General features: G+C 41.5%; 2 protein-coding genes across 2 annotated transcripts in view; one reads left to right on the top strand and one right to left on the bottom strand.

Annotated features, from left to right (window-relative positions):
• Positions 1-7,231: 7,231 nt before the first annotated feature.
• The window catches only part of LOC100118814 (TNF receptor-associated factor 4), a 40,326-nt gene continuing 34,571 nt past the window's right edge, over positions 7,232-12,986 (top strand). Inside the window, exons 1-2 of the mRNA XM_031923139.2 lie at positions 7,232-7,435; positions 7,509-7,796. Of these exons, the coding sequence (XP_031778999.1) occupies positions 7,788-7,796 (9 nt within the window). The 5' untranslated portion in view covers positions 7,232-7,435; positions 7,509-7,787. The remainder of the gene's footprint in view (positions 7,436-7,508; positions 7,797-12,986) is intronic.
• On the bottom strand, positions 9,368-11,531 carry LOC116416130. Its single transcript, XM_031923141.2, has 5 exons — positions 11,162-11,531; positions 10,614-10,828; positions 10,094-10,526; positions 9,597-10,009; positions 9,368-9,506 (listed from the first exon to the last, which is right to left on the bottom strand). The coding sequence occupies exons 1-5, from the start codon at positions 11,350-11,352 to the stop codon at positions 9,445-9,447; spliced, it is 1,314 nt and encodes a 437-aa protein (XP_031779001.1). The 5' UTR covers positions 11,353-11,531; the 3' UTR covers positions 9,368-9,444.

Below are 12,986 nucleotides of genomic sequence, written 5' to 3'. Positions count from 1 at the left end.
TTTTGCAACAATAAATGGATTCGCATCGGCGGTCTGCTACTGATATCCCAAAAATAGGAGCAAAAGACAGAAAGACGACAGTTTTTTTCCCATTTTTAATCAGTTTTGTAGAAATTACTTGTTATTCAGTTTGCCATTATCTAAAAAAAAATTAATAAATGCACAATTAGTTTTTATAGCAAATACAAAAGTAACTAAAATAATTAAATCTAATTTACAGGTACTGTGATCAATTTTCATATCTATTTCTAACAAAAAGTTAAAGTGCTCACAGTGTGATCGCTTTAATACATATATTATATATGATTGCGCATTGCGGACACAATAATCAAAAAATTATACTCACATCATTAGACCGATGATCCGGCTTGAAGAACTCGGTAAAGCAGTAGCTTTACGATCTTGCATTTTCCGAGTGTGATTCAGGTATTTATAGGAGTCGAAATTGCTAAATTATTTGCTTTTCACCAAAATAAATATCAATTGATAAGACCTATCTAATTATATCGAAAGTTCACCATATCTTAAGTATATAAAATAACTATTTATACGAAGTGCATATGTTTAGTATGAGAACAATAAATTTATTGTTGATACACATATTATATTTTATTGCTTATCATCTTGTTGTTCTGAGAATTAAGTTGACAACTTTTTTCCATGAAATGTGTTGTTTCAAAATGAAGAGTTGATTTTGCAAAACAAATTTGGCAATTTTATTGGTCTTGCAATCTGAATTTATTCAAATTACTCAGTAAGTAATCTAGTATGGTTATTAAAAAAATTAATTTTCATTGATGTGAGGGTATCAGGAACTTTGGCATTAGCAGCCTGTTGTATAAAATCTTGGTACATATCTGACATTGTGCTATTTATTTATTATTATATTTATTCTTCCATTATTTACGAGCCTATAGATACGTTCTTTTGAAAACGTATAAATACATTCGATGCATATTAAAAATTAAACAATTTTTATATTTTCATCAATTTTGTAGGGCGGGCAAATATATAAAAATACATGTTTACTAAATTCAAGGTGTAACCATTTATTGTCTACAACTGGGGACAATTGTGTATCCATGCGCCAAACAATTCTAATATACTTTTCCACGTGATACAACACCACAATAAAACATTTTAAAATTATGTATAGACATGAATGTTCTAGATAATATGACAATAACTGATATATAGTATCAGTTGTGGCAAGTGTCGCATAAAAATCCTATTCTGTTCTTTACTATCTCATTGCCGAAGACTTACTAACGTTAAGGTTTGTCAAAATTTAAAATTACTAATAAAAGAATCGGAATTTAATACTAAATTGACAATATTATCAGCAAACTCTTGTGCTGAATACCTTCTGTAGGACAAGCCTTCAGAAGAACCCGTTTTACAAATTGGACGAAAACACGTTTTCTCGCGTATGCGTAGCTTCTCCTTATCATTACATGTATCCGCCTGCAGGTACATACATATAGGAAGAAGATGTGGCGCGTGCGTTCTGGATCGCGCTTCAGAAGGGATGCGATGTCCGCCGTTCTCGCGCGATTAATCGGCGCTCACGGAGTCTCAGACTCTCTCTCTCTCTCTCTGCAGTGAGACGTGATGAGCAGGGAAGATGTCCATTTTCATTTCTAACGATGGAGCTTGGTAGGCTCACAACTGGTTTATAGGGCCGACTGAGAGGTGGATATGAAGGATGTGAATCGGAAAACGCTTTTTTAAACGAAATTAGTGTCGAGAGGGGTTTTTTTCTGGGAGCTTATTTCATTTTGAACTGGCTTATCGAATCGCCATTATATTGTTGTTCTATAGCTTATGAGCTGCTAAGAATATCGAGCCGTGAAGGTGACATATTCGTTCTGGTTCTCTTTTGCTAGTAATTGCCATACAAGAAAAGTGCAAGGACGTGCATAAAAGAAAAGATGTTTCGTATATACTTCTTCCGGTAGATGAAAAAGTGCGGTGGATCTGTGGGTTTTGTGCGAGCGATGCTTTCTCGCTTTTGCTCAGATTTACTTTCTGTAATGTACATATTATATAGCTGGCGATATAGAATAAGATAGAAATTTATATTATATCTTACGTCAAGAATAATTGTTTATAAATAAATCAAGAAAACCATTACGTGTATGTTGTCCAAATTATTTTCTAGAATGTTAGAGCTCATATCGGACATGAAATGTCATATTCGAGACATTTTGTATAATGTTTCAACATTCAATTCACTATTGTATTTCGAACCAACTGTAAAAACGCTGTAACCTAAATTCTTTACAATCATTTAAAATTATGGAGCACAATTGTTGACACATTTTTAAAGTAAAGAGAAACTCAAAAAGTTACCAAACGCGGATCAGTTGTTTTCATAATACAAATTTTATTCGGCCCTGAACTATAAGTAAACTGATAATTTATCATCGTTTGAATTTTTTCATTTTCGAAAAACCACAGGACTTGTCTTGGGACTTGTATTTTACGTAACATTTTCTTTTACAGTGAATCCATCCTTACAGTTTTGTCCTTGTTAAAACAAAATTTGTTTACGCTAGTATATCAACTTATATCCACGAATTTCAAACATTATTCAGAATCCGCGTGGGAAAAGGAGAAGAGCTGCGGAATCCGTTCGGCCTTGCGTTATACACGCGTTGTCGGAACAATAGCTTTGCGCAACGTGCATCGCGTTATGCGGCATGAAATTCACTGCGCGGAGTGCAACGACAGCCGGTCAACACATGTCTGACACTTGCACGCCTTCTACTCGCTCGGAGGTCTTCGGCTGCGATAGTTATACCTGCAGGGAATGCTCTGCCCTGGTGTTTTTGGAAGAAATTTTCCCAGCGATGTATTTTCGTGCTTTATTATGGCTGGCAGGGATTTTTTGTATGCCGGATTCCTTTTTTGTACCTTATTAATCCTAATATGGAAAAAAGGGTCTGCGCTACCGTATGCTTGTAAAAATAAATCATAAAAAATGAACCCCTGAGCCTGTGGGCTGACCATCATATTTTTACACTAGATTATGTGTGGATGCGCACAGCGAAATAGAATTTGTTTATCGCTGGCTTGCATGTCATTCAACAAGTTCTGAGAACAAATTCAAAATAACCCTTACACCAATATAAAGACGAAGTTGGAGGCGACAGCTCATGTCCACGTACTTTGAATAATAAATCGATTTACACGGACACACGTGCGTTTACGTATTCTAATAAGACAATACAGAGGTATGCACGCGCCACGCGCTCCTTCCCGTCAAATCCTCAAGTTCATTCATTCGAGAAAAGGCGCGTGTCAGTTCTATCAGTCCATCTGTCCTGTTTCTTCTCACGAAACTCAACTCGCGCGTATAGAGGTATTGTACTTATTATAATCAATGCGGAGGAAAACAGACGTGACGGACTGTGTAACATTCTACGGACATGACAATGAATATACTTGGAATTTAGAATTGCACAGAGTGATTAACCACTTGGAAATTTACGAAAATGAAGCAACTATTTCGGCCTGGAAAAATTACCAATTTATAGTAGATAAAATTACAAGTATAGTACATTATAATTCGTTTGCATCGATAAAAAGTCACCCAAAAGTTCTATGCGGGTAATATTCTACTGTTTCAAAAATTTGGGGAAAGCGTAATACTATTGTAAGGTTTTTAAAATATTTTGAAAGAGAGTAGTTACCGTGTACTTGTGTACATTTTTTTAGTGCATTTCCTTTTTCCTCAATCAAAATTTTTATTGATTTTTGCATCTCATTAAATTTAATATCCACTTTACAGACATGGTATATAAAGCTATGCTGTCGGCAATAAAGTAAGTATAGTTGCAAGCACGGTAAAAAAGAACAGATCGGTAATTGTATTTCAATATTAATTTAGAATTACTGAATATTTCTTTGAATGATCTGAATAGTTAGAATTCATGATCATAGTTGCGTTTCAATGTTGAATCGCTTTGCGCATTCCCTTACGAAATTTTGTTTTAACTCGAGCATTTTTATTACAGGAATTTCGCATTTATCAGTATTGAAATGTCGAAGTTGAGTCTAATCGTTATTGTATTCTCAGCATTAATTTGCTTCAGTCATTGTCAGAAGCAGTCAGACTATGTTGATGTTACGAGTTCCGTAACGTCATTTAAAGTCAATTATAAGAATGAACCTGATTTCGTAACCATAAATAATCAAGTCTTCACTGTAACCGTCAAGAATGAACGCTCTACTTCCGGCTACACACATCAGTTGCTTCTAACTTCGATCGACAGTGGCAATAATCAGCAGAAACGCGAAATAAGTTGCGACCTCGCGTTGCCCGCACCTTCTTCGATTGGAATCTCCGGTGACAAAGTTGTATTACTAGTTGTATTAAATTCGTAATTGCTACAAAAAAGATTACACCACCGAAGAGCACTGGATATATCTTATTGTCATCGATCCTTCTGACTGTTCAACTCAAAAGACGGTCAAAGTTCAATACGACAGCAAATATATGGACGTTTTGGATCTGATTTCGTATTACGATAGTTACGATGTTCTTTACAAATACTATATATTTGGTGAAAATGCTAATAATTTACCGAAAAATCCTCACCGTTACGACGATCAAGGGAGAAAGATTGATCTGGGCTATTCTCTTGAAACACATCCGAATGAGTACACCAATTTCCAATCAATACGATTCAACCTTTCAACGATTCCGAAGGCTATCACACCTACTTTGACCATAGTAACGGAGACGTTACCGTATTCAAGCGACTTAAGGGAAGGTGGGAGCTATAGCTTCGCAAACCCGCCACGGGGTATTTAGTATTTCAAATGCCAACAAAATCTAAAAGCCGTATTGACATTTTCTTTTGGTAGAATGATTCACTTATCTCAAATCTATGGCGCTCTGCTCATTATATTGATGAAATTTCAAATTAAAAAAAGTATTAACTTGGTAAGTTAATAAATAAAAAGTAAAATTGGTGTTTGAGGTTGGCGCTGTAATCGCATAAACACGCGTAAACACCCGCTCGTATTTCACAACTTTTACAAAAACCAAAAGTCCGATTGATATTTTTTTTTTTCGGTAGAATGATTCACTAAACTCAACACTATGGCGCTCTCGTCTTGGTTTTTCATTGCAAGCTTTATTCAAAAAGTTATATGGAACAGAAAAACAGTGTTTTCAGCTCCCACATCCCGTTAATTCGCGATTCGAAACAGTGAAGGAAGTCAAGCTGAAGGATCATTCTATTTACGTAACCACAACACAGGGTCAAAGCATGAAAGGATTGAAAGTCGTCAGGTGATCAACTTGGCTAAAAAAGGTCTCGCGGTGTTTACTGCTTTTCAGAATTCACAGGATGAACCTTTATGCGACTACTATCTACAGCCGGTAAGCTCTGATAGATCCCCAGTTAAAACGTGGAAAATTGGTAGCGACCCGCTCGTTTCGTACCAAACACGTTATAGGTATTATTCGTATCAACATTATTATACGTACGTGCCTACTGAAAAAGACTTCTACTACATTGTTTTTACCAACAATTTTCATGAAAATATCGACGTGCATAACAGTTGTCTGGACCTGAATGCAAGCCCACAGAAATAAAGATCTTGATTGTTTGTCTAAACCTTAATTTATGTGTACATGGAAGATAAATGGATTATAAATTTTCATACCAGCTATCTTGAGTACTCTCCAAAAAAATGTTTAAACTTAAAAAAAAGAAAGTATACGAATATCGTTAAAACAATACTCTAGCACATTTTTAATCAGACAGAATTTTTTACTAAGTTTAAAAAAGCTTCTTTGAAGATGAATATAACAAAATTAATTAATTGCTATCAACAACAGCGTAACGAAATGTATTTCATTACACATATTCCCTGTATACAATGCTCTGACAGCAGAAAAACAACGTCAGCCAATAGCACCGCAATTCCGTGCACAGGTATACATGCAAGCGAGGGGAATTATTTGTCCGTCCTCGTATAGTATACACCTACCTATACCTTCCAGCAACAGTTTCTTAGCTCGGCGGTCGCGCTGCAAGTGTGGCATAATAATGGCCTGCTCCGTGTGCGCGTAGGCGCGACGAGTGGCACGTCCGAAACGTTCCGAAATGAACAACAGAAAAGCGGTGTAGGGCCTTTTAAAGCAACAATTTCATGCTCTAGTCACTGAAAATTTTTATTAAAAATTGTTCACACTTCAACCTAAAATTATATATAGGTGTAGACCGCTACAGCAGTTATGGACTGGCTCTTCTCCCATCGGTTAAATTCGCAACAAGCTTCTGGCCAGCGAAGCTAGGTGGCACATGCGCGTTTTTCCAAATCTCTCATCCTAATCATGCTATTACTGCCTCTGTCTTATCTGCAGTCTTTTGTGGAATATTGCCCGGCAATTGCTCGATCCTCTGCTTCCATATACCAGAGGGCTTGTTAATTCACCAATAAGAACTTGCCTTCAAATTATAATTCATCCACACACGCAGGTGGGATAAGGTGGTGGCGCGTATAACTATTTTTAGATCTCGCGGGGGCTATCGGGTACGCGCGATCAGCGCTCTATAAGTCTCGCGGCTATCGCGATCTTTCCCCCTTCCTATACTCTCTCGCGCCTGTGCACTGCACCTCGCTCGGCATTTTTCTCGATCCACATTCTTGCTCGTCCCTGCGCCGCGCCAGCGCGACGTTTCTTCTCTCTCTCTCTCTCTCTCTCTCTCTCTCTCTCTCTCTCTCTCTCTCTTTCTTTCTCGTGAATTTCCACGGCTTTTTCTTATTAATTTCCGTCCCAGTGCATCAGGGATCGCTACTCTTCCTCGCTTTTCCGACTTTTCCGTTTCTATACTCATGCAGCATAGTTTGAACGTCTGAAAAAATCTCGAGCCAAACGAACGCACATCCTGACAACAGCAGCGACTTCGAAGTCGCGAGGCTTCCTGCGCGTTTCCCCCGATGGCTCGTGCACACAAACGCACATCTCGCTTCAGTTCCTCCGCGCGCACACACGCGCTCACACGACTTCCGCTGCGATGGCTGGCGCGCGCGGCGGCGCCGCGGCGGTGGTTCCGAAGGGCGGCTTCACCTGTCCGCCACCTGTCTAGCTCATTCGCTGCGTGTACGCACGTATGCGTGTTTTACACACAGCTACACCGCGCACACAAGGCATGGGAGCTCTCGAGCGCTCCTTTTCCTGCGTCGTTATGCACGAGCGGCGCTAGTCTACCGCCGGAGACAGGAGAGGAAGGAGCGCGCGGTGCCGCGACCACGTCCTCGTCTCTCTGCGTGTTATAGTTAGTCCTTCGCGACTTGCAGGAGCGGCTCGGCGGAGTGCGTGCGCGAGAGATTGCCAGAGTCGCGGATTTTATTTCGCGGTGATGAGTTTTGGGTTTTGAGTTTAGAGTTTCCTTCTTCTGGTGTAGGGTGTGAGGTGAGTCGACGGCTTTCTCGCGTAGTCCTTTGAAACCCTTCGAAAAACAACCCTTCGCTTCATTCTGTTTCAGAGTTCCAGCATCGACTCGACAAACGGTCTCCTCTGCACAGACGATCGCCTCACGCAAGATCGATGACCCCCGGCCGATCCTTCATTCGCGCGCGACGACTGCATCGACGGCCTTCTAGCAGTGTGCGAACAACGAGTCGAATTCATATTCCTCTGCTCGAGTGTGTGTCGCGCGAGGCAGTAAACGGTAACATATATATATACACAGGAATCAAGCGGCGCTACCCACACGCCTTCGGTGCCCGCAGCTGAGAGAGTCTGTCATGAAAGTGCCTGGACTATGTTGCCGGTGAGCCTACCTAATATACACACTCTATCTATACGTAAATGTCGCAATATTGACGCGAGTGCGGAGCTGTGTTGTATCGGCGAAAGTGCCGAGGACGGCTCGCGGATACATTATCGCTCGTTGAGTTTTTATCTTAGCAACGGCTGCGCAGGAGTGCGAGATGGCGAAATTCGCGCTGAATGGTATGTGCAATGTGTGCTGTGGTGAACAATCGCAGGAAGGTGTCTGCCTGGAAGGGCTTTTTTCTCGAGCGCGATCGCGCGGGATTGATTGCGCGCGTTAATTAGGCGGATGATTTATGGGCGATGGAGCAGGTCGTGAACGATTCGCGCAGTGATATTTTACTATTGCAGCAGAAGTTTTTTTGTAAAGCAAATAGAGTAAAAGCGCGAAACAGATAGATACGGTTTTTGCAGTTTTCCGAGAAAAAGGCAGAGGAAATTACAGCCACCTGATTTTATCAAAATAAAGACGCGTATAACATCATTATACGCGATAAGTATCGCCTTAGAATAAACCACACGTATAATTATCCAGGCGAGTCCGCCGAACCAAACGCAATAGTCACCGAGAAAAACTGTCTCTCTCACTTCCAATTTTCCCATTCATTACGCGCCACCTATCCGCCCTTCCGTTCCGCAGCTCTCCGATCCTCAACAGGTGAGATCCCCTCGAACTCTCATTATACGTGAAATCCATCCGCAGCTATGGTATCGGCTGTAAATATATACAAACCTAACTCGCGGCGCGCAACAAATCGCGTGATTGCGGCGACGCTATAATATTCTCAGTAATTGGCCCGCGAGTAGAGCTACTTTGAGCGTATTATAGAGCAGCGGCGCATTGTGTGCCGCGTCGTGTAGGCGCGTGTGAGCCGAAACCGATTTCAATCAATTACAAAAACACCGTACAATCGCAGCGCGATTAACTCGTCGTTCGCTTTGTGATGTGCTCGTGTAATCATTCGCTCGACGATTCTTATTGCATTATGCAAGTGGAACGCAGTACAAACGCTGCCGTTACTCCATACACTCGGTCAAGTTCCTGTATAGTTACCGATGATTGGTTTATTTTTTTTTTATCCCCTCGTTAAAGGGAGACGCTCATTTGTACCCTTTCAAAACGATCGGCGCGGCTTCCTTCACGACTTCCTGCGAAAGCTCCGCTCACGAAAATCGTAAACGCTCATTCACAGTCGTTGAGCACTTGTTATATCGCTCATTCACAGCGAGATCCTAAAAAAAGACGTTAAAGGGGGAGTGAAACTAGTTTGAGGTAGGAAAATCGAGGAAGGAAAGCAAAATTATCGAGCGAGTGGCGCGCGCCAGGCGGTCATAAATCGTCGTGCGCTCGAGCGAAAACGGACGCCGGCCCTTTGAAGTCGAGCGAGTGCGGTATAGTAAACGCCCAGCAGAAGGGTCCTTCTACTTGGCGGGATTTAGCAGAGATAAGTGGGGCGATCTTTTCGAGTTTGAGTTTTCGATTTTTTTTTCACCTCGGTTGTAACATTTTTAATTGGATAAAAAGGTTTATTGTGGAATAAAGATGTTTTGTTATATTATATTATACTAATTTTATTGCAGGTATTTACATTTGTACATATGTCATAACTATTTATTCGATCTCGGTGAAATTCTCCACGAAAGCTTCAGTCGTAAGCGATGACGATCAGAGTCATGAACTTATCTCGACTCATTCTCTGGCACAATTCTGTAAGAAGAACAAACAAAATATAAGTTAAAGAGAAATGCTCATAATGATATGTTTTTTTTTCAAAATAATTCATCAACGAATTCTTACCTTCGTCAATCGCATTGGAGCTAATCAAAATCCTGGAATCGCGATTGAGAAATCCCGAGAATCCGATGTCGGTGAAGACACCTTTGATCGCTCTCATGACATCTTGGCCATCGTAAAACAAATCGATATTACTTTTGGCAAAAGGTCGTATGAACTTCGGTCCATAGGCCAGTCCAATGGTGTGCTTCTTGCGTTGCACTTGCTGTCTAAACTCCTGCAGTTTTTGCACTACCTCATCTCTTCTGTCCGAGCAGTCGATGACTGTCATCCAGGTCTGAAGTCCCGGACTAGCGATTCTTAGTCCTACGAAGATTTTCTTGTTGTCGATCGACGAGTCAATCTCTTGACAGTTGGTGGCCCCGAGCTCATTGCCAAACAGGCCACCCCAGGCGTGCTCGTTTCTGCTCGGATATCTGCGGAGAAAATTTTTTATTAGAATTTCGAAATCATCAAAATAATCGTTGCTTTGATATAATAATTCTGCAAGCAAAACTAACTTTCTGGTTACGTTCAGTACGACTTTCTCAGCGAGGAAGTATCCCGCCAGCGACTGTGCGAATACCAGCATGGCGGATCCGTAATTCTCAGGCAGATCATCAAAGATCAGTTGATCGGCTATGTTGTCGGCCACGTCGTTTACGTCGTCGTTGAAATTCTCGCACCACGCCACGCGCACGTTCAATTCCTTTTTCTTCGGCAGGAATATCCCGAGGATGCTCTGGCTACCTGCAGCCTCCAAAGTGACCTGTTGCTTCAGCTCCTTCGGCATGGCGACGTGTTTGTCTGTCGTGTACTCGGAGACTTCCATTCCTATCAGCTTTTCAGGAAGCTGCTGTTTGTAGACGTTGAAAACTGGCGACATAAAACAGTTTTCGAAATGGTTGTCCATCATCGGTGGAGCTAATGTACGGACTGACCCCATTTGACGAGCTGTGATTGAGAAAAATTACGACGAATTAGGTAATGCGGCTTTTAGCAATTGTAGTTTTGTGTGTACAAAAAATTTGAAATTCTTACCTATGGGCAGCGAGCTGTCCGAACGTCCGAAATTGAATTCCTCTATCAGTCTAGATTCCACAAAAAACAGGGCCACGCATGGCTTGACGCTCAGAGCGGCGGGTATGTGATAGACGGAGTTGGAGTTGGCAAGGTCTTCTGAGTTGTGAGGTATCAGCAGTTGCTGTATATGGCTCCTTTTCGTCGCTTCTCGGGCTGCTGCTACGTTCCAAGAACTGCAAACAGAATTTTGTTAAATTATAGATACACCAAGAAAAATTTGCAAACTACAATGACTATAATACATAAACAGCTTATGATTTTTTTTTGCCGAAAGTAACATTTAAACTTAAGTCACATGTCAAATAAACGAAACAGTAAACAGTAGTTTTTACGCATAAGAACTTTAGAAAATTTTCGATCTGTAAGTCGGAGAACGATGTTTGAAGAACAGGTTTGGTCGTGCGCTTGATGATTCAACTTCAAACTTTCAATCTATTGCACACACGTATCAGAAATTTTAAATTCTTTCGCTTACTATATAACAAAACTCGTTCAATCGATCTTACCTGCAGACTTGAGAGGCAGCATGCAGATCACGCATGTCCAGATATTTGAAAACCACGTCGATCGCATCTCGAAGAATAGTCTCGGCGTTCTCTTCTCTCACCGCAATTCTCTGAGTTCGCCGCCTTTGCGGAACGAAGTCCCCGCACAGAGCTCCGCCGCTTTTTCTTTGCATCGAGCGTGTTTGCACCATGTTGACAATAACTATGATCTTGCTGAACTTACTAAGTGTCTACAACAACTGTCGCACTTCAAATGATCCTGTCAGTTCGAGCGTCTCTGAACAACTGACTGATTTGCTCTGATCTGTCAAGTTCGACTGCAACGACTGCCCTATAAGAGGCCCCAATTGTAGGTGGCGCATAGTAGCGAGGGATGGGGCTAGAGTAATACAGCGCCGGCGCATTACACCTGATGCAAGTCAGGTAGTGCACTCCTTGCATCCCCGCCGCCCGCATTTAGAGGTGGGGGTATCAGCATCAGAGTTGACTAGGTCTGTTCTCTTCCTTTCGAAGCAAAATATTCCTAGGGCTGAAGATGCCGCCGTTGCGGGGATAGCAGGGTATATAGGTATATACATGCGGCAGACATTCTACAAGAATTTAATTTTTTACGAATGTCTGCTACACGGAAAGTTTGAATTTTAGCGGATTTATTTTGCGCAAAAATTATACCTACTTGCCTAAGTTTTTTTTTTTTATCAAGATTCTGCAACTGTGAGTCATTTCTATTTTTCGAGTTTAACGTACACAAATCTGTTGTTCTACCTTCCGTGTAATAACATCTATACGGTGATTCGGCGTATGCATCAACTGCTTGTGTTTGTCTGTAGCGAAAAATGTCAGTCGAAATGAAACAAGCTTGCGCACGTTGCAGACACGCTGCATCACAAACAAAACCATATAGCCATCAACGCAATAGGCGCCGCAGAAACTCTCGGTTTCGCTTCGCAACTATGCAAGCCGCCAATGTCTTGATATTTTGACAGCTGTTAAATTTGTTTACAAAATGAAAACGATTTATTTATTCATCATTTTCCTCGCATATTTTTCTGGCAATCGTCGTGTGCCGCTGTACAACTTGTGTATTTGAAAAATTTATAGGAAGCCGCATACGGTTATCGGAAAGGCTTCCCTTTCTGAACAGAATTTTCTTCGTCTCGACTGATTCTCAGAATAGGGGAATTGCGTTCGAGCTTTGACAGTAATATAGCGGTTTATGATGTGACAGAATAAAGCTTGGATTAGGAGGAGGGTTACAGTTTCTTGGAAATTTTTGGCGACGAGACGGACCCGCAAATTGAGGGGACGGAGCACCGGCCACCGGCTCCATACTCTTGGGCTCCACTGGTCTTATATACATTGACTCGGTTGACCTGACTGTGATTTTCGCAGTACGTCCCGATCGCCGAGTATACCTGCCTGTATCGGCAGTATTTGCTTTTGGCGCCGATGACGTGGCAACTCCATTATGCAGTGCAAAGTATGTATCGCCAGCGCGGCGCCGTCGCGTCCCTTTATGGTATTTTGAGTTCTATACGGGCCATTCGCTGTGTGCGTCTCGTTGGAGGGGTGGGCTGATGCTGATGTCAATATTGATACGTAAAGTCTTAGGGCTATCACACGTAAAAAGGAATAGTGAGGAACAGCGTCGATTAACATGGCTTACTATATCTATACAGCTATAAGGAACAGCGAGCTTGTTCCTCGCTGTTCTTCCTAGCTATATAGATGTAATAACCCACGTTAGTCGGCGCTGTTCCTCACTATTCCTTTTTACGTGTGATAGCCCTCATGGAGACAGAAAGCATTTATGATCACGGCGGCA

The sequence above is a fragment of the Nasonia vitripennis genome, chromosome 2 (genome assembly GCF_009193385.2).
Source record: "Nasonia vitripennis strain AsymCx chromosome 2, Nvit_psr_1.1, whole genome shotgun sequence".
NCBI lineage: Eukaryota > Metazoa > Arthropoda > Insecta > Hymenoptera > Pteromalidae > Nasonia > Nasonia vitripennis.
The sequence above is the reverse complement of the archived record's forward strand: the minus strand, read 5'-3'. Positions and strand labels throughout refer to the sequence as shown.

Excerpts from the sequence above, each read along its gene's own strand:
- LOC116416130 (XM_031923141.2), bottom strand. The coding sequence starts at position 11,352 with ATGGTGCAAACACGCTCGATGCAAAGAAAAAGCGGCGGAGCTCTGTGC. Across the intron at positions 10,527-10,613 it reads GGACAGCTCGCTGCCCATAG|CTCGTCAAATGGGGTCAGTC; the intron begins GTAAGAATTTCA and ends TCTCAATCACAG. Across the intron at positions 10,010-10,093 it reads GTACTGAACGTAACCAGAAA|ATATCCGAGCAGAAACGAGC; the intron begins GTTAGTTTTGCT and ends TTTTCTCCGCAG.